The 26875-nt window shown below is 36.9% G+C and overlaps 1 protein-coding gene across 1 annotated transcript in view; it reads right to left on the bottom strand.

Annotated features, from left to right (window-relative positions):
* sema3c (sema domain, immunoglobulin domain (Ig), short basic domain, secreted, (semaphorin) 3C) overlaps positions 1 to 26875 on the bottom strand; it is a 55546-nt gene that overhangs the window by 8982 nt on the left and 19689 nt on the right. Inside the window, exons 3-13 of the mRNA XM_081364188.1 lie at positions 20566 to 20726; positions 19715 to 19777; positions 16363 to 16482; positions 11315 to 11405; positions 8832 to 8951; positions 8161 to 8303; positions 7853 to 7967; positions 5583 to 5652; positions 3690 to 3834; positions 2617 to 2839; positions 890 to 978 (exon numbers count right to left, since the gene is read on the bottom strand). Of these exons, the coding sequence (XP_081220314.1) occupies positions 890 to 978; positions 2617 to 2839; positions 3690 to 3834; positions 5583 to 5652; positions 7853 to 7967; positions 8161 to 8303; positions 8832 to 8951; positions 11315 to 11405; positions 16363 to 16482; positions 19715 to 19777; positions 20566 to 20726 (1340 nt within the window). The remainder of the gene's footprint in view (positions 1 to 889; positions 979 to 2616; positions 2840 to 3689; positions 3835 to 5582; positions 5653 to 7852; positions 7968 to 8160; positions 8304 to 8831; positions 8952 to 11314; positions 11406 to 16362; positions 16483 to 19714; positions 19778 to 20565; positions 20727 to 26875) is intronic.

The following is a 26875-nucleotide window of genomic DNA, read 5'->3' as shown; positions in this document are numbered from 1 at the left end:
ATAAGTTTTTCCGGTGACATATGCCACACTTCTATCTTTTAGTCTGCTTAAACTCCGTCCGTTTCTTACAATCGACTGCAAGCTCGTATTCAGATCTGCCTCCATCCAATCAACAATACCCGGCCTAATCTCTTTTTAGCGAAATTTTCCCCCGGAAATTGCGCTTGTTAACTCATGATTTCTGTTCTGTGCGTCTGTGCGCACCAATCTTGCACTTCTATCTACTCCTCAACCAGACCACCTAGAGACTTTGGGTTTTCGGCATTATGTTAAGGAAGGTCTAATCTCGGGAACGCACAAAAAAAATCCAGGAAAAGATTTACTATCTCTTAGTGTTGTGATCCCATGAGGTGAGAACATTGCGCTAAAACACTCACCGAGTTTTTATTACTTGTTTTTTCGATAACCGTTTCACAATACGGAAGAAAAGAGAAGATTAATGACATTTCTAAGAACTGTTCATATGTGTTTTAAACTAGACTTTTAAAAATCATTTGCTTATCATTAAAAAAGGACATCGTTTGCCTATTTGTCATTGATCCAATAATGAACATCACAGCGTTGAGTTTGTATGTGCAAGTGCGAATATGTGAGCGTGTGTTGAGATGCCAAATTAAACAGTCCACTCAGCTACATTTCATGGTCCATAAATTGATGATCATGATGCCTAAACCTATTTTGAAGATTTCAAGCTGTCAAAGCAGATCATAAGAAACCTCACAATGCAACCTTTTCCTCACCTCAAGCCCAGCCTCTGTTCCTGTTAAAAATGTGCCTTTGCTTAGAAGCAACATTGAGTTCTAATAAATGCTTTGTGGCACTGCCAGCTCTGCTCATGCAGTCTGCCCTCTAGATACTTTGATGTGTGACGTGTGGCGAGAACTCAGACCTTAAACACTTCCAGCTCCTCCAGGATTAGATCCTCATCCAGAGAGCCGTTTGACGGCAGAACCACAACCTTCTGTACCGTGCCTTTATCTGTGAGTGGAATTTCAGAACATCAGAAGAGTATTGGACAGTCAGGAAAGCAAAAACAACCTCGGGAATTTAGTCTGAACTGTGTATGAACTCTCCATTGTTCACAGATTTTCTCTGTGAAAGCTTTTGTGTGTATCTGGGTTGGTTTTTGATGTTGTTGAGCATCTGTTCTGAGAAACTGATCTGCATACTAGACTTCAGAAGAAAATGTGAGTGCTTTGCCAAGGTGTTCTGGGTGGTTTCTAGGTGAACTGGTTCAAGTCAAAAGAGGCCACTCTCTAGTCTCTAAATATGGCCCGTGGCCCTCCTTCAATGGAAAGGGTTTTTGCCATCTGTCTGGTGGAAATTATTTATTGGATCTCTTTAGCTGTAGAAATGTTTAAAGAGATGAGTTTGCTGTCACTAGTGGCTAATGAAATTAATTCTGTGAGATCATCATAGGTGTGTATATTTCGCTGAAGACGTTCAGAGAGAGGGTTGATGGGGAATTTAGCTCAAACTCTGGAAATTCCCATTTTAAATGGCCAACATTTCAAGACGAAACCCTGCCAAGGAGCAGCCAGGCCGCTCCGCACAAGGCTCCTGGCTTCCCATCAGGAATTTTGATAGGCAAATACAAACAGCTGTGATTTTGAAGTCTCTCCAAATGTCCCTATCCCCGTTCCCTAGTAACTGCAGAGCCTGTCTGCTGTCGCGTCTCTGATTCTGTTCTCAGATAAACACACACTCACACTCTTTCTTTCATTCTTGCATACCCATCCCAACATTTAATATTATGTATTGGTCCTGTGACACAGCAGGACTCTTAATATCCTCCACTTAATATTGAATGGATAGCAAACAATATGTTTATGGTTAAATGATTAGGTTTTAATGTTTGTGTAGACTCGTTGCCCCCTGGTGGTAGTTAGTGGAACACACATTCATGCCTGAACAAATGGAAATACATAGTTAATAGAAAAACAAAACCCCTATAAGTTTGCTGAGGCCATCTAGTGCGTCCTGGCTCCCTGGTTGAGAGCAACTGCTTTGCATTTATAGTATGGAAATTTGTGGGAATATATAGGGAAAATGGGATGATGACATGTTGTAGGCCAGATTCAAACCTGCATCACCCACATGAGCATGTATGTATGCTACTACAGTAACTGCTTGAAAAATAGATAATATTGTAAGACTACATCTACTGTATATAAAATTTTATTAGGGCTGTCCTTTTAACACGTTAATTTGGTTTGACTAATTATGGAAAAAATAATGCATTAAAAATATTAACGCCTTTAATGCACTCTGTCCCCGGCCCAGACCTGTACGTCATCTTACATTGCATACAGTTTAGTTACAAATATGATGCAGGGCAAGGACAATGTCCTTAAAATGCAGTTAAAATGCCTCTAAAGTTCAAGATATGAGAAATGTCTTATGTAATGTTTTTTGTGGTAACAGTAACACTCTACAAGGGTTCATTGGTCAACAAGTGTGCTAGCTCCTTCCACGAACATATGATCTGAGGTAGCTGTAGAAATAAATCGTGGCACATTCTAACATGTTTTCATCTGGTGGTTTTAATTCTGAGTAGGTAAATGTTCTAGCATGGCCATTAATTTTTCTTGAGATGTGTGGTGCTGTGGGCTTTACCTGTGCCCAGGAATAGAACCTGGTAGTGTCCGTCTGCAGCGGTGACCTGGTCCACGGCGATAGAGGTGTATTTGTAATCGGCATGCGTCCGCACCACCAGAGGTTTCCTGCCGACCGGGTAAATGGGGTTAAACATGACAGGGTGATTCCTCGCGAACGTCACCACATCATCTGGAAACTCTTTAGTACTCTGGATGTGAGGGGTGAATGCGCCACCAGGACACTGACAGGAAAAGGATAAAAATGAGAAGATTAGATGATCATGCTGAAGCTTAAAACTGCTTTATTCACTGAAGCTTTGTCAATTTAATTGGGTCTTTTCATCAAACAGACTCAAACTCATGTGAGCGAGTCTTCGTCTACATGCACGTAATGTTATAAAATTCCAATGTACTGTTAATTTAAGGTTTTAAGTGAGGGTAGGGGGACCCTTTGTGTTCCTTTAACGTTATAGTGGACATAGACATATCATCAAGTGTCTATATAACCTACATACAATAGGGCTGCACGATATTGGAAAAATTACATTGCGATATTTTGTTTTTCTGCGATATATATTGCGATATGAAAACAATTTCACCAGATGACTTGAATTTGGAGCTCTATTTGGAAATAATAAATCACGCGCACATCGCGGTATCGATGCTAAAACGATTGTGCAGCCCTAATATATAATATATATACACATATTTTATATGAACAAAGACTTTTGTTAGATGCATTTAATCGCAATTAATCGATTTAACAGCACTAATATATATATATATATATATATATATATATATATTGATTATTATTATTTTTTACTCATAATTATTTGCCTTTTTAACTAAACTGTATAAGCTCAACTGAAAATAAGACGTTGATTATTATTATTTCTCACCCATAATTATTTGACTTTTAACTAAACTGTATAAACTCAACTGAAAATAAGACGTTGATTATTATTATTTCTCACCCATAATTATTTGCCTTTTTAACTAAACTGTGTAAAACACAAACATTGACTCTGTTTAATGATGTTATAAACAGAGTTACTGTACCAAGGCGGGACATTAATGTGTGTGACTCACAGTTCCCGGTCGTGGGTAAGGGATCCGGCCCTGGAAAGCCACCCACTGGAAGTTGGGCCCTTCCCTGTGTGCAAACGGTCCGTTGAAGACCGTCAGGATGTCGGCCATGTTGTAAACACAGACGGCAGAACCTCTGAATACAGAACTGGAGGGAATAACACAAAACACATACATATTTAACATGGAAGGAAGTCAGACAGTAAAAAGACGTTCTTGCACATCCTTTCTGACTGTTTGGATGGAAAGGATGATGTAACATGGTTACACTGGAGACTCAGTCCGCTGAGAGAGAAAAATGCCGCATAAAGGAAAGGGGACACCATTTTGGTTACACTCTGGGATGAAGTGTGGTTTGGCTGGACATCGTACATTTTGATCAGACAGCAAGACAGAGTTTCTTTGTTTGAACGCAAAACAAAGGAAAAGAGACGACATATAATGATAAATAACAGAGCAGGGCATATGGTTGCTGTCTGGATTGCCCTCATTAGGAAAACCACACCAGCTGAACGTGGTTAGAGATTGAGCCACAATTCGGAAACCTTGACCGAAATCTCACCTCACATTCAACCACTGCTCGCGTACAAACATGCAACTGCTGACACAAGTAAACATAGAAACCCACTGGAACAAATGTAATGAAATCACCCATAGGCAATATCACAAATGAGATTTCATATCTGACCTGAAATGAACTGTTTTCTCCTAAACAATGAGATAACTAATGGAGACTTTTGCTTCATTGGCCTCTCGGATCTTATAAGAAAAAAAAAAACTCTTTTTTTAATCTCATTTGTTTCTTCACTAGAGCTTCAGAAGAGATTGCAACAATATCTCAAACTCTGCTGTACCTCATATGTCTCATACAGTATTAAAAAATAAATGATCGGTGTTATGCTAGATGGCTTTTTTTAATTGCCCCCAAGAATGGATTTTTTGGGCACTTTAGACCTTTAATAAGGACATTCTTTTTTTTCTATTATATTGCAGAATAAAGTATTTAGATTATATACAAACACTTACAAATAATATAATATAGTGAACAAACATTATATATTACCAAATAAATGTAATTATATTGTATGTACTATATTAAAAGTATGATATATTTATAAAATCATTAGTTCAATTTAAATATTAATGTAAAATAGATTAAAATATAATAAAATATAAAAATATACACAAACATGGAATATAGAAGAATAAAATAAAATATATGTAATATGAGTATGATTAAATATAATAATTAATTGTAGAAGAATATAATATAATAGAATATTGTATAGAATATAATGAAACAAATATATGTAATATAAAATATTTATAAACTTAAAATATTGGTTTCAATTATTAATTCAATTATTATAATTAAACCTAATAGACTATTTACTTTATAGTAATAAATAATTAAAATTGGGGGAATTCAATTTAATGGTTAATGTCTGTCACTGGTAACTAGCTATATTCTAAATTTGTCACCAATTGTCTCATTTGTCTAAGTATTCTGTATCATTTCTGAGAGGTAACACTCATTTACACAAAACACCAATAGAAATATTTAAACTGGCTGAGTGAAATCACACTTTTCTCTCCCTCTTTCTGTGTGACATTCCAATTTAAATCATTCAGCGAGACCTCCTCATCATAATGTTAAATTCATCAGAGTAAAAAGCTATTGGATGACCCCCTGAACTAACATTAGATGCATGTTTGTAAAGAAGTGACCTTTCGCTCCCCTCACCACCCTTAGGTGTGATCACATGTTCCCAGAAACCCCGTCATCCCCTCAGCTCCATCCCCGCCTGACCTATATTTGGCAAATACACACATAAAAACATGCGCATGCATATATACACACATTAGTGGCAAGCTCAATATTGCTATTGGCTTTACCTTGTAGAGGTGAAGACTCCAAAGATGAGGAGGCCTTTTGGGTGGTCCGTCTCCAATAAAAACACATTCTCTGGAAGGAAAGAGACAAGCACTCACTCAATGGCTGAACATCTGTCCTACAACATTGTTACACGGTTCTAGTGCAGCCTAACAAGAATAAAACAGGTGAAAGTGTAAATCCATCATGGGCTTTAAACATCCAGTGTAAACTATTTGTGCTGAGTGTTTTATGATCGTAAAAGGATTTTAATGAGGTGAAAAGCTTTACAAACGACCTAGGGCCATTGTTGAATGGTAATACTGACAAACGACTGTTTTATGGTTAATGACCAATTATTAAAGGAAGCTGTTTAAATAGAATGTGACATTTGTAAGGCTTTTAAAGGAATGTGTTGGGTTAAAGGAGAACTCCGGTAAATTTTAACATTGAGCTAATTTTTTTATTTTTTTATTGAAGTCCACAGTAGTCGATTGTCGAGTTCATGCGCGTGATAACCTATGCGCGTGAACTCGACAATCGATTACTATGGACTTCGACCGAAAACAGTAAGGAAATACAGGTATGTGCGCTGGCTGAATTAACATCATTTTTATTCATATCTTTCACATCTACTGCAGTCAGATTCAGGTTCACTCTGAAGGAATCACTCACATTGGCTGTGCACTTGTAATGACACATCAAGGATGTTAAGAGGCTAAAAGCAGGTTTAAAACTTGCCCCATTGAAGTCAACAGGGTGCAAATTTTAAAAAGAGGATACCACGGTGTAGGCAACACCGATTTGTGTCGTTGTTCTCTGTATTGACAAAAAATGTGATCAATGTTAAAATTGACCGGAGTTCTCCTTTAAATACAGAGTTACGACACCATCCCCTGGTTTCACAGACAAGGTTTAAGTTAGTCCTAGACTAAAATGCATGTTTGAGTTGTGTTAACTGAAAGCAACTTTCACTGGCATATCCTAAACTAGTTCAGCGCCATTGTTTTGTCTCAAGATGCACGTCAGTAATGTTTTTTTTTTCTATGGCATGTTTATTTAAGCTACTTAAATCTCCTAATTGAACTAAGGTTTAATCCTGTCTTAATCTAAGCCCTGTCTGTGAAACCGGACCTTTATCTAATTAGGGTGCATTGGGGTTAAAGGCCCTCCTTAGTAAAAAAAAAATATATATATTTTTATTTTTATTGAATATAAATAAAGCAAATTACATAGTGTAAAAATGAACCATAAAAGGTTTGTTTTTATTAAAGCATTTACAATTTATATATAAATGTCCAATCTTAAAAATAAATGAAGAACCTTTCAGATAGAACCTTTCAATTGCACAAAAGGTTCTTCATAGTGGAAAAGGGTTCTTTAGATTAGTCTATTAACTAAGAAAAATGGTTATTTTAACAACTGTTCGCTGAACAATGTAGCTCTTAACCCAACAACCAGGAACTATACTGGAGCAATAGTGATATGGTAAAAATTGTCAAAATATGCCAATTCATTTCATATCACAACATATTTGAATTTGTATAGTCTTAATAACATTTTAAAGCTTTTAAAAAAAAGAAAGAAAAGAAGTGCACTACTGTAAATTTAGCTTTTTTGTTTATTTTAACCATTCCTTTAAGTAGATTGTGTGTGTGTAGGTGTGTGTGTAGGTGTGTGTGAGTGTGGCCTGGTAAACTCTACATTATGAGGACAAAATGTCCACACAAAAATGGCAATATCTGAAATCCTTGTCCTTATGGGGACATTTTTTTTGGTCCTCATGAGGAAAACAGCTTATAAATCATACTAAGTGATGTTTTTTTTAAAAAATGTAAAAATGCAGAACGTTTTCTGTGATGGGTAGAGTTAGTGTAAGGGAATATAATATACAGTTTGTACAGTATTAAAAATCGTGATGTCAATGGAATGTCCCCATAAAACATGAAAACACAACACGTGTGTGTGTGTGGTTCAGATATTCCCTATGTTGTGGGGACAACATTTCCCCACAAAAATAGTGATACCAGAAACTTTTGATCTTGTAGGGTTATGTTTGGGTCCGCATGAATAAAACAGCATATAAATCATATTAAATAATTTATTTTTAAAATGTAAACATGCAGAAAGTTTTCTGTTAGGGTTATGTTTAGGGGTAGGGGAGAGAATATACAGTTTATACAGTATAAAATATGTCTATACACATACATATGTATATAACAATGTCTTTGGGAAGGCCACATGAAACATGGAAATCCAATGTGTGTTTGTGTGTGTGTGTTTGTAGTCTCACCAAGCTCATCAAAGTGGGTCTCTGTACCGTCTTCCTCTAGTACCGAGCATACCATCCGAGCCTTCAGAAACGTGGTCCACTTGTTCACCAGACTGCGCTGACCACCAGTGTCATTCTAAATAGAATTTACAATGACATAAAATAAAATATAGTAATACATGTATATATTATAGAGTCAATGATATTAATGTATTTGTAAAAAATTCTGCTGGCACTCTGAAATTTAAAATCTAAATTCCTTTTAAAAAACGGACCTCCTATTTCCTGTAACAAACTGACAAGATGCTCAAACACACACAGAGACTTACAGGGCACACTCGAGCCACCATAGTGTGGATGTTCTTAGTGTTTCCACTACTGTCTGTCATTCTCTCACGCAGGAAAAAGTAGAGTTTGGCGTCGTTTGGGTCTGAGCCGTCAGGAATCAACTGGGCATCAATGAACACTGGCTCTAGTCAAAATAGAAGCATAACTACAGCTTAAACACTCAATTTGCTGTACATCAACCACAAAAGAGAAATAAGAATATTGTACCCTCTCATTTCTCCTTAAAAAATCAAACATCTCTGAATGGTGCTAATGCCTGTGTTTATGTGAAATTTAATATAGCTGTTGGCGAACTGAGATACCTGACCAAATATGTGCTTCATTGTGTATATTTGGATAGTATCACACAAAAGATAATGTGACCCCCTTGAGAAAACCATTATGCATGTACAATATGTTTTCACTTTCCTGGTGGACTCATTGTAAACAGACTGTCCTGTCTTCAGCCTTTTCCTTTGATGTGGGCAAAGGCAGTTTTTGCTGTGTGATTTGTGTATTATTTTACTGAAATTCCATGGAACGTGAACGTGTAATTTAATGCCAGCTACACATATATAATGATTTCTAGTTTCAAGTAAACTTTATGAGCAATTTCCTGATTGAACAGGCATAATAATGTAGATGGATGCAATAACATGTAGGGTTTGTATACCGCTCAGCCATTTGGAGTTATGTTGGTCTGTCCTCACTGCGTTTCTTGTGGTCAGGCTCCTGAAAATGGCCGCGTCTGTCCCCATGAAGTCGATGTACATGCCAGAGAACAGCTCCTGATCTAACCATAGACACAAACACAAACGTGTCCCACAGTTGCTTTATACCGATTTTTCATGTTCAGCGAAAGATGTTCGTTTGAGAAAATGTCTTAGTTTAAGATTTTTGGATTCTATATCTTCTCAAAAGAATAGTGATTGTCCTTTTAGTTTTAATATATTCAGGTCCTCTTAAGAAAAAAAGTATATATATATATTTTTTTTATTGTGGATGACACTTCAATAAAAAAATTAATAATTCAATAATAAAATTTCCCCCGCACTTTATGGACTTAATATTACACGTTTAAAGATTTTTTCATGTTCACACACAAAATCACACAGAACAGACTGGAACAGTTATGATGTCAAATGAAATAAATGTAATATTGCTATAAAAAATAATTATATATATATATATATATATATATATATATATATATAATATAAAATTAGTGCTGCTGTCAAATCGATTGACCGCGATTAATTGCATCTAACATAAAAGTTTTAGACATAAAAATGTGTTTATACCATATTATCATATTATTATCGTATTATAATACGATAATATTATAGTATATCATATAATATACCGTATTATCATATATATATAATATGTGTGTGTGCGTGTATCATGTAATACATACAGTGTGTGATGTATATACATACATATAATATATATATATATATATATATATATATATGCATACATAAATGTGTGTTTACATACACACATATTATTTAAACGAAAACTTTTATGTTAGATGCGATTAAACGTGATTAATCGATTTGACAGCACTAATTATATTTCAATTGAATATGCAATAAAATTATATGCAATTAAATGTTCATATATATATATATATATATATATATATATATATATATATACTGTATAAACATTTAATTGCACGCGTTAACACATTAACTTTGACAGCCTTGTTTAAAACACATTTATTTTGTAAACCTACTGCATATAACTGTGGTTTCTACTACTGGCTGAACAGATCTTTCTGTTGAATATGAGACATAGGGATTTATTGTGGCTGTAGATTTCTCTGCGGTGTGCTCTACTAATGACCTTCAAATCTCCATTCCCCAAAGCTCTCCTTCCTTTCATCAAACCACTACTCTATCACTTCATCACTCCATCTTGCTTGGTCCCGTGGTTGACGTGTACAACTAAGGGCCAAGTGTATGATGGAAATTTGCAGACAGACGTCAGACAGAGAAAGCTGTAGGCTGTCATGTCAAGGACCGTCAGTCTTTGATGCCGTCTAGACGGTTAGGAACTGTTCTACTTAATGGAATAACCACTTAAAACTTTCTCTCATATACAGATGACTTCACGATAACAAATAGCATATTATAGTTAGGCGTGCATGTGTGATTTCGTAGGAGAGTATATGTGGCACATGCAGTTAAATGGAGAGATTTGTTTCAGGGTTATTATAGTTAAATAAAATTAAAACCATAAAACTTGATGTTAGTTTAACTTGATGAACTAAAATAACTAAATCAAATAAAAATGAATAAATACTATGTAGAGGTGTGACGAAACACAATGTTGAGTTCACAGGAAAGAGACAAGACAATATTTTAACACTAATTTTAAGAAATTCAATGAAATATATGACTGGAAAAATAGTCGACTGAAAGACAAAAAATGCAAAACAATGCAGGTGCATTTTGAAATGTTTTAACAAATCATCTTGTAATGAATGTCACTTAGGTGTATGAATGATCAAATACAGTAAAAGATAGAACAATATAATGCAAGCATTGTAAAAGGTTTTGCCACAAACTCAACTCCGTCATGCTGATATCGCGAGACAGCTTTTCACATCAACTAGAAATATTGTGAGATGTTTGGGCACAAGATCTTGTCATGTGTTTAGGATTTAGGTGTAAAATTAAAACTGACATAAAATGTAAAAATATATATACATTTTTTTAAAAATAATAGTATATCAATTATACTAAAATAACACGGGTGTGTTTATATTGCTGTTCTAATGGCTGTGTGTGTGTGTGTGTGTGTGTGTGTGTGTGTGTGTGTGTGTGTGTGTGTGTGTGTGTGCGTGTGTGTGTGTGTGTGTGCGTGTGTGCGTGTGTGTGTGTGTGTGTGTGTGTGTAATGTAGCCCAAGAGCTGTGTCAACAGCAACCTAACACCAACTAGCCAATTACAGATCAAAGGATTAAGGGGGCGGCACTGAGCGACCCAAAGTTGTCACATCGGAAAGGGGGGCAGACACCCACAAAATGTGGGTGTTTGGTGATGCTATGGGGTCATGAACAAAGAGATCATAGAGAAAATTAATTTTAGTAAGTGTGCAAGACAAAATGGGACCTGTGGATAAAGACACAAAAGACGCCAGCACTCACTGAGCATGACCGAGACAGTGTTGACTTGTGGGTTGAAGGAGCACCTCCCTTTCCCTGATTCTGCTCGGGAAGAGATTTGAAACACTTGCTCCTGCCAATGACAAAAACACACAAAAAAATCTTTATATTCTTCGAATTTCACAATCACAATGTTATTATGTTATCAACTATTTCAGATAAACCTGCCCATTAAGCCACGTGCATGAACATTAAGACTGGGCATTGACACAAATTTCATGAAAATGAGAATTGATTAAAATAGAGAAATCTATTTTTTTTTTCAACCCTAATAAACAACAAAAAAAGTCTGTTATATGTCTGTCAAGCAGTTTTACCCTAAGTGGCCGATTCTTTCCCAGAATAAGCTGCGAAGTTGACCAGACTCAAGGCTGATAATCAGATCAGTCTTCATAAATATAAATGACTCTGACATATGCTCTTGCTATCATTATCCCATTTCCCATCATCAAATCCATCCTCAACTTTCAATTTGATCTGAAATGTTTCACAGCCAATCTATATAAAATGTTTTCTGAGTAATTTCCTTGCTCGCATTTGTGCAGTGATTTTGGAGAGCTGCCTTTCTTCTGATTGGTTGGACAGACTTGCCCAGATGCTTCCAGGTTTCCGACTGCCAGGCCAATTTATCCCCTCCTTTGGTGTCGGGATGTTGGCTAGTCACGTGAAGTGAGAGAAACCAGAGACGTGGAGAGCCTCCGTCAGGACATACAGCCGCTGGTGCTAGAGCTTCTCATTTATCACGAGGACGCGTGTGTTCATTAACTAATGTATTGCCTCTTTACATCACACACAACTATAGGCAAAGAAACAAGTCACATGGTGACTTCAGGGTGGCCCTATCATTGTTATGTCACAAAGCTACACTGCACACTTTTAAAGGTCACAGGTCACCCCGTTCTGGAGTTTTCTGCTCCTGTAATAGTCCGGCTGGTGTGTAGCCGAGAGAACTGGACACGGGTGGAGGGTTGAGAGAGTAAAATGCTTTTCAAACAAAAAAAGAATGATAGAAAACAAGCTGCTGAACTCAGATGGCTAGCAGTAACTCTAATCACATCTGGTCTCGCCTGGTCTCTTCTCTTAATATTTTTTCTTCTTTTTTTCTACTTTTACCTCTACAGATTCTAGTTCCATTTTGTGTCATCTCATCTGGTCTCACTCTCATCTATTCATCTTATGTTCTGTTTTAATCAAATCTAATCTCACTTCTTAATTAATTTGATCTTGCCTCATCTTAGCTGGTCTCTTCTCTTCACCTCTCCTTCCTTCCCTTTTCTTTTTCTCTTTCTCTAAGTATTTGTGTCTCGTCTCATCTGGTATCCTCTTCTCATTTTGTTTAACCTTGTCTCACTTCATCTCTTGTCTTTTGTTTCACTTTGCTGTGTCTTGTCTCAATTTATAATTTGTCATTTCTTCTCTTCTATTTTTCTCATCTTGTCTCATCTCTTCTCATTAAATTTAGTCTTGTCACATGTCTTCTCCTTTAACCTTTAATATTTAATGTATTCAGGTCTCCTGTTGTGGCTTGTCTCATCTCATCTGGGTCTAGGTTTATATTGTTTCATCTCATCTCAACTAACCTCATCTCCTCTCCTCTCTTTGATTTCTCATGTCTTGCCTCATCTTATCTCATATCTCTTTTCATATTGTCTCATCTCTTCTCATTTCATTTAATCTTACCTCATCTGGTTTCATCTCAGCTGGTCTCTTCACTTTTTTATTTCATCTGGTCTCATTTTATCTGCTCTTTCTTGAAACTTTAAGGATTGTTGTCTCGTCTCTTTTCTTTTCTCTATTCTCTTCTTGTTTTAATTCTCATCTAGTTGCATTCTCCTTTCTTTTTTTAATTGTGTATTCCCATCTCGTGTCACGGCTTGTCACCTCTCGTATCATCCTATCTGGTTATTACTTTTTGTCATCTCATCTTGCCTCTCATCATCTCTTGTATTGTTTCATCTTGCCGTGTCTTGTCCCTTAATTTTTATATATCTTATTTTCTTTTAATCTCATCTTGTCTCATCTCTGCTCATTTAATTTGATCTTGTCTCATCTCTTCTCTAAACTTTAATTATGTTAAACGTTGCAGCTAGATAAAAAGTTGTAAACTTATCTGGTTCTTGATTTGTATTGTTTCGTCTAGTCTCATCTCACCTTGTCTTATCTCGTCCCTTGTATTGTTTTGACTAGTCTCACCTCACCTTTTCTCATCTCGTATTGTCTATTGTTTTTTCTTGTTTCAACTAGTCTAGTCTCATCTCACCTCGTCTTTTCTTATCTCCTGTCTTGTTTCATCTAGTCTCCTCTCATCTCACCTTGTCTTTTCTCGTCTCTTGACTTTTCTCTTGTTTTTTCTTGTTTCGACTAGTCTAGTCTCATCTTACATTGGCTTTTCTCATCTCCTGTCTTGTTTCGACTAGTCTCGTCTCTTGTCCTGTTTCATCTAGTCTCATCTCACCTCGTCTTAACTCGTCCCTTGTCTTGTTTTGACTTGTCTCGTCTCATCTCACCTTGCCTTATCTCATCTCTTGTCTTGTTTTGGCTAGTCTTGGCTCATTTCACCTCGCATTAATTCGTCTCTTGTCTTGTTTTGACTTGTTTCATCTCACCTCGCCTTATCTCATCTCTTGTCTTGTTTCGGCTAGTCTCGTCTCATCTCCCCTCGCATTAACTCATCTCTTGTCTTGTTTCGGCTAGTCTCGTCTCATCTCACCTCGCATTAACTCGTCTCTTGTCTTGTTTCGGCTAGTCTCGTCTCATCTCCCCTTGCATTAACTCATCTCTTGTCTTGTTTCGTCTAGTCTCGTCTCATCTCACCTCGCCTCGCCTTATCTCATCTCTTGTCTTGTTTCGTCTAGTCTCGTCTCATCTCACCTCGCCTTATCTCATCTCTTGTCTTGTTTTGGCTAGTCTCGGCTCATTTCACCTCGCATTAACTCGTCTCTTGTCTTGTTTCGACTAGTCTCGTCTCATCTTGTCTTTTCTCATCTCCTGTCTTGTTTTGACTAGTCTTGTCTCATCTCACCTCGTCTTATCTGGTCTTTTGTCTTGTTATGTCTAGTCTTGTCTCATCTCACCTCATCTTTTCTCGTCTCTAGTCTCGTCTCATCTCACCTCGCCTTATCTCATCTCTTGTCTTGTTTCGGCTAGTCTCGTCTCATCTCACCTCGCCTTATCTCATCTCTTGTCTTGTTTCGTCTAGTCTCGTCTCATCTCACCTCGCCTCGCCTTATCTCATCTCTTGTTTTTTTTTGGCTAGTCTCGGCTCATTTCACCTCACATTAACTCGTCTCTTGTCTTGTTTTGGCTAGTCTCGGCTCATTTCACCTCGCATTAACTCGTCTCTTGTCTTGTTTCGACTAGTCTCATCTCACCTTGTCTTTTCTCATCTCCTGTCATGTTTTGACTAGTCTTGTCTCATCTCACCTCGTCTTGTCAGGTCTCTTGTCTTGTTTTGTCTAGTCTCGTCTCATCTTACCTCATCTTTTCTCGTCTCTTGTCTTGTTTTGTCTAGTCTCGTCTCATCTTGTCTTTTCTCATCTCCTGTCTTGTTTTGACTAGTCTTGTCTCATCTCACCTCGTCTTATCTGGTCTTTTGTCTTGTTATGTCTAGTCTTGTCTCATCTCACCTCATCTTTTCTTGTCTCTTGTCTTGTTTTGTCTAGTCTCGTCTCATCTCACCTCGCCTTATCTCATCTCTTGTCTTGTTTCGTCTAGTCTCGTCTCATCTCACCTCGCCTTATCTCATCTCTTGTCTTGTTTCGTCTAGTCTCGTCTCATCTCATCTCACCTCGCCTCGCCTTATCTCATCTCTTGTTTTTTTTTGGCTAGTCTCGGCTCATTTCACCTCACATTAACTCGTCTCTTGTCTTGTTTTGGCTAGTCTCGGCTCATTTCACCTCGCATTAACTCGTCTCTTGTATTGTTTCGACTAGTCTCATCTCACCTTGTCTTTTCTCATCTCCTGTCATGTTTTGACTAGTCTTGTCTCATCTCACCTCGTCTTGTCTGGTCTCTTGTCTTGTTTTGTCTAGTCTCGTCTCATCTCACCTCATCTTTTCTCGTCTCTTGTCTTGTTTTGTCTAGTCTCGTCTCATCTTGTCTTTTCTCATCTCCTGTCTTGTTTTGACTAGTCTTGTCTCATCTCACCTCGTCTTATCTGGTCTTTTGTCTTGTTATGTCTAGTCTTGTCTCATCTCACCTCATCTTTTCTCGTCTCTTGTCTTGTTTTGTCTAGTCTCGTCTCATCTCACCTCGCCTTATCTCATCTCTTGTCTTGTTTCGGCTAGTCTCGTCTCATCTCACCTCGCCTTATCTCATCTCTTGTCTTGTTTCGTCTAGTCTCGTCTCATCTCACCTCGCCTCGCCTTATCTCATCTCTTGTTTTTTTTTGGCTAGTCTCGGCTCATTTCACCTCACATTAACTCGTCTCTTGTCTTGTTTTGGCTAGTCTCGGCTCATTTCACCTCGCATTAACTCGTCTCTTGTCTTGTTTCGACTAATTCTTTTCTCATCTCCTGTCATGTTTTGACTAGTCTTGTCTCATCTCACCTCGTCTTGTCTGGTCTCTTGTCTTGTTTTGTCTAGTCTCGTCTCATCTCACCTCATCTTTTCTCGTCTCTTGTCTTGTTTTGTCTAGTCTCCTCTCATCTCACCTCGTCTAATTTTGTCTTTTGTGTCTTCTCGTTTTGTCATCTGGTCTCATCTCTTCTCTTGTTTAATCTCATTACAATTCATTTCATTGCTCTCCTTTTGATTGACATCTGGTCTCTTCTCTCTTTTTTTGACCTCTAACTACCCTCATTCCCATTCTGGTCTAAATTATCATGGAGGATGTCATATCAAAGGATGGATGATGTATGACCTTCGATTACAGAAGCACATTTTTACCAGGAAATTAGGGCAGTATGGGCTTACTGTCCATTTCCCAATACAACATTTCAAAAATCTGAAGCAAATGTAGTAAAAAATTAAGGTGAAACTGAACTAAATCAGACCGCCTGACTGCTTTACATTAGTAAGTGTAAACTGACCTCAGGACGCCTGCCACGGTTAACATATCCACACACTGGGCTGTAGGCTCCACTGCCGCAGATGAAAAGATGCGTCCTGTTAAAAGGCTGGATCACTCGTAAGAAGTTTCCACATCCATGCTGAGGAGAACAAAAGAAACAGAGATCATTGCTTTTGATCCTATAGTTATACTACAATCTTATTTTACAATCTAATTTTAAAGTCATTTAACGCTGATGCTAAAAGAAAGCTGACTTCTTTCATTTTGGAAACTGAAAATGCCAATTAAAATTAAGACGACTTGTATCGATCCAAACCTATAATTCAGGAAGTGAAAGTTTATATACGTCAGGAATTCAAGGCTTATTCAAGGAATCCAGGAAACCCAAAGTAAAGTGTGGCCAAACCGACTGCACACGAAAAAGAGGGAGAGAGGGATGAGTCGAGAAAAGAAAATCGCCAGGGGAGCAGTTAGGAACTTGGCGAAGTGTGTCAAAACAGCAGCTGCATGAGCTCTCGGTTAGCATGTGCACACACAGGACCTTCATGAGCAACTCCAGGAAAATAACTGCACTTCCAACAGTACACACCCCACCATCCACTCCTCGCTTTCACATGTTTGTCATTATTTCTTTTTCTGTGGCACATATCAACATTATCCTCTTCTGGCTTGTAAACTTTATCTTCCGCAAAGGTTGAAAAGACGTCTTGACAGCTTACGGTTCACGTAGAGATCAGGCAAAATTAACAAGAGCAAGCTCTATAAACATGTCTTAATATCATTTACAGCTCTGTTAAAGAAATGCCTCAGTGTTTCCCAAATGATGCCGATGGATTCGGATGATGTGAGGTCACGCGCTGCTGATGATCCTATCAGGGGACAGGTATGGGGTGTATCCCTGTGAGGGGAGGAAACCTAACAAGTGGGCAACACTACAGATCCATAGATGAAATTAAAACGTCAGGGGAAATATTTGGTGCAAACCCTAGTTTAAACATGTACACAGATAGAGGGAAAACAGACTCTAGGAAGGGCTCAAACACAAATATTTGTCAAAAGCAGTGCAGGAAGGCTGAACTGTATATTCCACTATGTGACGCATTGCTCTGTTAAACCCCCACTGTTAAAGTTATTAAACCACTGTATTCCTACAATCAAAGTATCTAGGGCTGGGTAAATGTTATGAAAACTTTTAAGTACATTTCTTTGGCATTTTTCACCCTAAAATGCAAAAAATAAATAAATAAATAAATACATTTTGAATAATCAAATATTTTGAATAATTTTAGATTTATCTATTTGCATTCTGACATTATTTTTTATGACTAATTAAGTGCATTTTCCTCCCATTCTTTCCCACAATACTGTAATGTAAAAAAAAAAAAAAATCACAATACCTTAATGCAATTGCTAAAATATTATGATGTTATTTATATTCACAGATTCATAGAGTTGGAATGCTTTTAAATTATGTAGAAGTTTATTTATAAAAAATGATTGTGCCTGTCAGATACATTTTTTTTTATTATTAAATCAAGCATGGAAACTTGTTTCTGCCACAGAATAAAAAAATAAAAAAGGTAATTCTGACTTTTTATTTTACAAATCTGACTTGCGGAGTTCAATTCTCAGAATTGCGAGTTTATTTCTGGCAATTCAGACTTTATACCTCACAATTCTGACGTTTTTTCATTGTGAGTCTCACAAACCTTCTTGCAGTTGTGACTTTTTTTCTTGCATTTGCAAGTTTATAACTCAAGTCTGCGGGGGCGGGGGGGGGGGAGTCTGAATTTTGAGATAAAAAGTTGTAATTATATGTGACTGAACCATGGACTGTAAAAAAAGATGGACGACGCCCCTTCGCTCTCTTCCATTGATGAGAACAGAAGCCGCCAGTGTCCCGATATGGCGCTGACGCGTGATTTTTTTTCACGCGTTTGTTCACGCATTTGTTTAGGGATCAGTGATTGGTGTAGGGCAATCAGGGCGGGATTTCCGCTGAAGTGGTTTGGGAAAAAAAATCACGCGGCGCTGACATATTGGAACTTGAGTCTGCGCAGTAGCGATCTCGGGACCAGACCTGCGCAGTCGTGAGCAGGAAGTAAAGCCGCGAAATCAACGCTCCGCCCTCACTCTCGCAGTTCTGCACGCAGGGAGAGTGGATTCTGCACACTTTTTTAAAAATTGATTGCAGTACGACAAGAGACTTGTTAAAATAAAGTAAATACAATCTCCTCAGTCCTCCGAAGATCCCGAAAAAAATGTCCGTTGGTGCTTCAGTGACTACTTCGCTCAGAGAACCTGTCAATCACAGCTGTCAATCATGACGTTACACCACCGCATCACGTAACTAACTAAAAACCAACTTATTTTTGAAACAGACACTTGAACTTACATCAGCGTGATAAAAACGACAGCAAATTAAAAAAACCACCTTTGGAAAAAAGATATTTGAAGTGTAATTTAATTGTTTAGCTGGTCTCACGTCCCGTTGAATAACACGGGGAGGCGGGGCTTATGACCTATACTAGGACCAGTCACCGGGGGGCGATCGGGACGTTTTGGCTTCACTTTTCAGGACTTGTGCGGCACGCTTGGACTGAACTGGAAGGACAATGTGCTTGCTGTCAGAATGCAAAAAAGTCATTAAAAACATTCTTAATTTTTTTTCCCTTCTTTTTCTTTTTAATTCAGGTACCTGAATGTGCCCTATTTTTCCAGTTACATACAATTAAAATATACTTTTACAATATTTAATTTCATATTTGAGTACCAGTGCACATATACCTGTGTTTTTCATTAGTACATGAAATACAGGTTTAAAATTATAATTTGCGTCTGGCATTTGTGGTAAGTGTGTTAAGTACAGTATTTTTCTTTGGCCAGCTGAGAACATTAGTCCATTCCTACATTTTACTTTATTCTAACACGTAATTAATGACACATTGTGACCTCCCATTGCGCTACAGACAACATCTAGAGACAGCTTTTACTCAGGGGCACTGGGGCAACACCATCTGTTTCTGATCCCGCCATGACTGATAGAAAATTTGGAATAATAAAACGTTATTTTGAATAAACTCATGCATCTGTTCCTGATCCAGCCATAACGGTTAAAATTCGAGGTCTAAACACTGATTTAGAATCAGCTCATGTTTGGTGCTCTTTCGATTGATTTGGGACAAGTTTAATTAATTGCTGTGATTGTAGGGAGAATAATGCTTGTGAAAACAGCTCATTGGATGATCACTTCACCAAGCAACTGAAAAATAGGATTTGAATGAAGAATGCTGCTGCTGTGTGTGAATCGGAGGCATAAAAAGGTGGCCAACCATAACATGCCAGGGGTTTAAAAGTGTCAATGTTCTTACTGTGGGGTCTTTGCCAGCCATCTGACATTCCTCGACTTTACTGGTGGATGCCGGCCAGAAGATCTGATAGAGAAAAAATAAGAGGAGAGCAATGTGAGATTTGGAATATTGATGAAAGAAATTTAGATATGACAGTGTAGTGTATTTGACTGTAATGCACGTCTAATAGTACTACTAGACAAGTGTTATTGTTCATATTCAATCAATAGTTGCCGTTTTGTCATTAAAATTGACATCAAACCTGGCATGACACGTCTTGATGCACCACATTTGAACGTATGCAACCGCAAATAAGATTTGGGAGCTGTGGTGGAGGGTTTTCAGGGGTTTCAGAAGACTTCAAATATAGAAAATGAGTGATATAAAATGCTTTGGCACATTTCCTAATATATATATATATTTTTTTGTCATCAACAGTCCTAGTCACCTTTCATTATATGGACAAAAGCAGCCTGGACATTCTAAAATGTTTCTCTTTTTTGTGTTTCATGGAAAAAACACAAGCTCTAAAAGAAAGCAAAAATCATGCTGTATTGTTCTCAGGCTTAAGGCTTTTTACTGGCGAACTCATGTGATTCGGGTAGAGCCCTGCAGGATAGATAGGCACCATAGACCAGCAGAATGCGATGAATCTGAAGTTTTGCCAGCCTTAGTTGGAGGAGGAAAGATAAACTTCCATACCTTGTGCCAGTTGTGTTTAAGCTGTCTCTGTGTTTAAACAAACTGCATCTCTTCCATTTGTCAAATGAGATGTGAAAGAAGAAATGTGGTCACCATTGGTTTTTCAACAGCTGCAGAAGTGTTCTGCTGCATTTCATGTTGATATAGAGGAGTGTTGACTGCTCTCTAACCTTCAGCGTGGTCTGGCTGATGTTATTGATGTCCATTGAGAGTACATGGTCCTTGCAGCCCACGTACATGCGGTCCTGATCCTCATCCATGAAAAGGATCCTGTAGTCCATGGCCTTATCAGACAAAGTGTAGTGCTCAAAGGACGGGGTTTTCTGTAATTCTGTAATGCAAACACAAACATGTTCTTTTGCATTAGTGCGAGTGAGGTTGTGGTGTTTACTTGGACGAGGCTGCCGAACCCTGATCTTATTCAAAAACACACACACTCTCACATACTTTTACAGAGATGCAGGGCCCTTCACTATACCATCAAAGTCTCTAATAAAGAGTGACCTCATGAATATTCATTGTTGTTTCTCATTAGTCATTCACTAATGTTTAGAGAAACGGAGGCAACATTGATACCCTCCTCCTCGTCTTTATTCTTTTTTAACACTCTTCTAAAGCCACCCCTCCTTGTATTTCTCTTCCATGTTCGGATAACTCCCTCCAGTTCTAATCAAAGTCACATGTATCTTCTCCACAGACATTTTCCTTTCATGTTTCTGCTTTTTATCCTAAAATAAAGAGAAGCCTACGAAGACAAAAGCAGCGCAATTCCCACCTTCCTTAGTGGATCTCTATAAAAATATAAAAATATAAATAATATAATAATATAATAATAATATAAATAATATAAAAATATATTAGGGATGCACTGATATGAAAATTTTGGCCAATACCGATAATTCTTTATATTTGAAAGCCGATAACCGATATATTGGCCAATAAATCTAAATCAAAATTTGTATATAATTTTTGAGAGCCTGACCACTTAACTGTATTTTACTTTTTTGAAGCGATTCCAATCATATTTCAACCAATTCAAATTATTTATCGGCATTGATATGTTGGGCAAATTTTCTTATTAGGCCGATAACAAAAGCAATAAAAATGAACATAACTGGCCGATACCGATATTGTGGCCGACATATCGTGCATCCCTAAAATATGTACTTTAATATATGAATCTCTAATTATTAAACATTTCTCATAGTTCAGTACTGTCAAAACAGCAATCAAATTCATATTAATTTTGCCAAACAGCACCACAAAATTGTGATGAATATTAAAAGCAAAAAATATACACACACATACATACACTAGTTCTATTGGTGATATTTCAAAGATCGATTTAATATATTTAAAAAAAAAAATTTAAATCCATTTTATGTTCCTTTTGAAATTCATATGTTTCTACTTAAAATTCTGTTTACAATTTTACATTTCAAATTCAATTTAAATTCAGGAATTTAAAAGACATTCCGATTATGAAGCGACCAGCACACAAGACGAAGTGAAGATGGTCACCCCAGGCTCTCTGAAGAGCATTGACGGTAGACAGCATGTCTCACCAGACTATTATGGGATTATATTAGTGGAGAGGGCCTTGTCAAAGCTGTCATTCTAACGTGGGTTTAATAAAGAGGAGGTGCGGAGGGCAACAGATTACATCAACCAGGCTTCAAAGCACCACGGATAGCATCTCAGTAAGATAAGAGCGGCATTATTACTGCTCAAAGAGCTCATCAGGGCGAGACTCCAACGTGCTGTGAGCATGAGAACTAGACAGGAACGAAGACGTGACGTTGCAGAAGAAACATAGGAGGAAGCAGATGTGAGGAAATAAGTATTAAATAAAAAGCCTCGAAAGAGGGAGCGAAAGAGAGAAATCCCACTTCTGGTTAGGTTTCAGGAGACTAATTAGAAACATTCTGCTTCTGTAAACTCTGACAGGAATCATAAAATCCCATTTCACTCTATTCAGCAGACTAAAGACTTTAGAAAGATTTTCCTTTCAGAAAATTGCGTTGGTGGGTGAGCCTTTAATTTCAGTTTATTTCAGCTTCTGTTTTAGGTTTGTTATTACATAAAAATGCTGTGTTGCTCATAACTTATTCTTTCTTTCGTAGCTGGTGTGCTGCACAAGATTTTTCCCAGATGTTAAATTCTAAAGGCCCATTCACACCAAGGTCATAATAAACATAATTATAACTATATTAGCATCCACACCAACATAAGTGGTGTCAATGTTTTTATCGTTCCAGCTGGGGGGAAAAAAATCAATCAAGCAATCCCAACGGTATCTTTTCTTTGACTCTTTGCATTTTTGAAAGATTATGGTAATTATAATCGTTCTTGTGAACCTTAAGAATTACATTTTATATTTTCTGAAGGGAATGTGAATGGTGCTTGCCTGGGCAAAAGTCACCACTTCCAGGGTGTTCTGGGGGATGTGAACACACATCACACATATAATTTTTTTTAATTATTTAAGACTGCATTTATTTGATAAAAATACAGTAAAAAACTGTATTGTTCTTAATTATTTCAATGTAGAATAACAATTTTATTTTTTAATATATTATAAAATATATTTATTCCTGTGATCAAAGCTGAATTTTCAGCATCATGACTCCAGTCTTCGTATGCTAATTTGCTGCTCAAGAAACATTTATTATTATTAATGTCAATAGTATTGCGGAAACCGTGATTGATGAGGGATTTGATGAACAGGAAGTTGAAAAGGACAGCATTTATTTGAAATAGAAATCATTAGTAACATTAGAAATGTCTTTTACTGTCACTTTTGACCAATTTAATGTGTCTTTGCCGAATAAACGTGTTAATTTCTTCTTCTTTTTAAATCTTACTAACCCCACATTTTTGAACTAAGTGTAAATAAAGCTTTAGTTCAGGTTTAGGTTTGAGTGCGTTAGGTTAAGCAATGATTAACCTCAAACTGTTTATTGTTGAATCTGACTTTCATATGTTCTGTCTTTCTAAAAGGATTTGTAATATGGTGAAGTAAAAGACAGCACAGTGGGAAACGTTCACAAGACCTTCCCACCCCATGGATAAACAGACACACGTTCCCCCTCTCGGGAGGATTGTGTGGTGTTTTGTGTCCGCCTCTCCTGACCCCTGAGCTCTGAAAACATGAATCATTCTTAGAGCTATGGACACATGTCTAAGTCAACATTCCCCACTGACAGGTGCTACCACACCTGCTCATAATGCGATTAAGAAGAATGCTGTAGTTTATTTCATATTTGGGTTTACGGAAGAAAATACAACAGACCGATGATCTAATTTACTCTAAATGTAAAATAATATTTTACTTAAGGCCAAAGGTCTCTTAGCACATTTTTCAGTTAGGACAAACAGAGGGTACATCCCAATCCACATACTTGTACTATGCACTAAAAGTATGCACCTCAGATGGGAAAGTTTATACTTTTGAGTGTGTAGTTAGACTAATATAGAAGAATTGGCTGTTCTAGTCTTATGAATAGTATGTAAATTGGGATGCAACAAGAGATTTGTTTGAAAAGCAATTTTTACTAACTAATTAGCCAACTAACCAATTACAAATGCACAATTTGTTTTAACTAACAAGCTGAATTATGCTTTTATTTGAAACACTTTTTTTAATAATTTTACAATAAAGTCCAATTTTCTTGGCAGATTCACTCCAGGTAGCCCGAGTTACAGTAGTTGGATGGCACTTATGCAATGCCGTTTTCAAATTGTGCCAGGCCAGTTGGATCAGGATCAAGGCTTTGACTGCGTCAATGCAACATTCATCTAATTGTTTATGAGCCACTGCAGTGTTAATTTGGCTCTGTGTTTTGGATCATGAACTTTCTGGAAAGAATGAGGGTGAAAATCACAGTGAAACACTGACTGATCGTTGCATCATTTAGTCTCAAAATGAGATCTGAATGCTTTTGAAAAGGCAGTGTGTTTATATGCCATGTGATATTGCAGTATGGCAAATAGGATTACAAAATCAATCACAAATATAGAAATTGAAGATGATAAAAAGACAAATCCAGTTTAAAATGTTCTTAGAAATGTCAGCGATTTTCATTTATTCTTTCTGCAATTTACATCAATATGCCAGTAGGTGGCAACAAGTATCTGCCATTATGAATGAGTCATTGAATCATTCAATCAAACATTTTGTTTAAAAGCACTGATTCATTCAGGTGTAGTCACATTTACCGTTGCTTACTGACATTTTGTGGGTAAAAGACTTGGAACAAGAGTTTCACTTGAAGGTGAAAAATTTCGCCACGTAAATTTAACTCATGTTCAGTTTGGTCACGTGTATTCGCTGCGCTCAACAGAAAGCTGCTTGGTTTGAAACAGACTTTTGAGTGAGCTGTGCTTCATACATCATTATGCTATTGTCAGTGATAGTAGACATTGGAATATGGTTGAAATTTTGCAGATTTTCCCAGGCGCAAACCTAAATTTGGGTATTAGTTAGCAACAAGGGAAAGGAAACAAAGGAAAGATACTCAAAATTAACTTCTTGTTTATTGAACTATTGCATAAAAGCAATATCCTAATTACTTTCTATACAGGGTGTGAATAACATGCAGACTATATTTGTTAGTGTCATGATAGTTCAGCCACAATGAAAATCAAACTTGCTATCCTAAAACTTGTTCTAATAAGTTAAAATATTCTAAAACTTGTAATCAAACTTGAACTCACACTGTTTCACTCTTGTGTTTAGCTTTGGAAAGTCTGATTCATTCTAGTAATCTATTTTTTTGGATTATGTCAATGAAAGTCCCATTGGAAATGTTTCACCATTTTATTTATATCGAAGTATAGTTAAATGCTGCTGTTTATTTTCATTTCTTTTTGAGAAGCTTCACTGTTGTTTAACTACTATATGAGCAGCATTCAACACTGATTAAGCTTTTTTATGTTTTTGAATAAATCAATAGGCCAAGACTCTAGCATCATGTCAGTGATGCATCTACAAACAGCTTAAGCTAATGTCTGGAGACACCATTCATCAGTGAATGGGAATTAGACCACATAAGCATTTCTGTAAAGGTAACCCACAATTTAATTCATGTTATTAATTTAAAAAACATCATTCAGTCCAATCATGACTAGTGTCAAGAGAATATTGATAAGGGGCCTGACCTAATATGAAGAATGCATAGTTATGCTACATCATGGAAAGTTGGCAGACATCAGCCTAGCAAACTGCTATACAGTGAAAACTTCAGAGAGACTCTGAGTTTAAATGCTTCCAGCAATCAAACTCACTGTCAGCAGTCAAAAGCAGCACACATGATGAATATGAATCAACATCAAGCAAATCATAACCATATTCCATAACTTAAAGGCAAATATGTAACTTTAAACCCCAGGCTAAATCACGTCAAGAGGGCTTTTGATTAATGAATACATTTTGTTTGTGAACATACAGTATTAATCATGGGCTTGACCACATTCCTGCATGGTTAAATCAGGAAGATCAACCCAGAGATGTTCATCAGACGTCCTGGTAGGATTGGTCCTAGTGGAGACATTGTGGGTGTTGCTCTGTTGATACGGTTGACCATGACATGGGCTGTGTTGTCCGCTCAGCGGGGTGCTCTTTACACTGCCGATGATGTGGTTTTCTGGAAGGGTTGTATTGCTGAGAAGTGCTGGGAACATTTTCCTCACAGGCGTTATGTCTAGGCCTCTTCCTGAGCTCCTCAGTGGAGTGATATTTGATATATGTGGTTAAAAAGCACTTATGAACTTGTGTAGTCAAATGAGAAGGTTGATTCTCATTATTATACTACAGTTTGATTGTCTTTAAATCATCTGTGAAAGGAACAGAGCTGAAAACAAGTAGCAGTAACAACTCAAGAAGTTGGCTGACAGTTTGCCGCAGTTGTTGTGTGTAGCAGGGGTTTTCTAATTTGGGGCTTGTGGATGTGCAAAAACTTTAGAGAGTTTTCTATTTATTTATTATTATTATTTACAAAATGTAATTTTAGGGTTGTTAAATTGAAATATAAATTTTATATATTAATAATAATAATTTTAAACAAACTCATTTTTAAACATACCAAATTTGATACTTGATACAATTTTGATACAGCTGATTTGGAACAGTATTTATTGCAAAAAACATGATGTGAATTAGTTCAAATTTATTTATTTTTCTTCAGGTTTATTCATGTTTTTTCACTTATAGTGGGTAGAATATTTTTACATATTGGGTAATATTTTAATAATTTGCTTTGGCTTCAGAACAATGAGAATTTGCAAAAATGTGTTTTTATAATAATACTTATACTTATAAGATTATAAGTAGGTCTTTATACACAATAGGTCTTTATACATGAAAATACACTACTGTTGGGTTCAGAATTTATTTTCTTGTGAAAGAAATTAAAACTTGTATTCAGACAGCAAGGATGCGTTAAACTGATGAAAAATGACAGTAAAGACATTTATAATGTT

Source organism: Scardinius erythrophthalmus, assembly GCF_964197995.2.
Source record: "Scardinius erythrophthalmus genome assembly, chromosome: 4".
NCBI lineage: Eukaryota > Metazoa > Chordata > Actinopteri > Cypriniformes > Leuciscidae > Scardinius > Scardinius erythrophthalmus.
The sequence above is the reverse complement of the archived record's forward strand: the minus strand, read 5'-3'. Positions and strand labels throughout refer to the sequence as shown.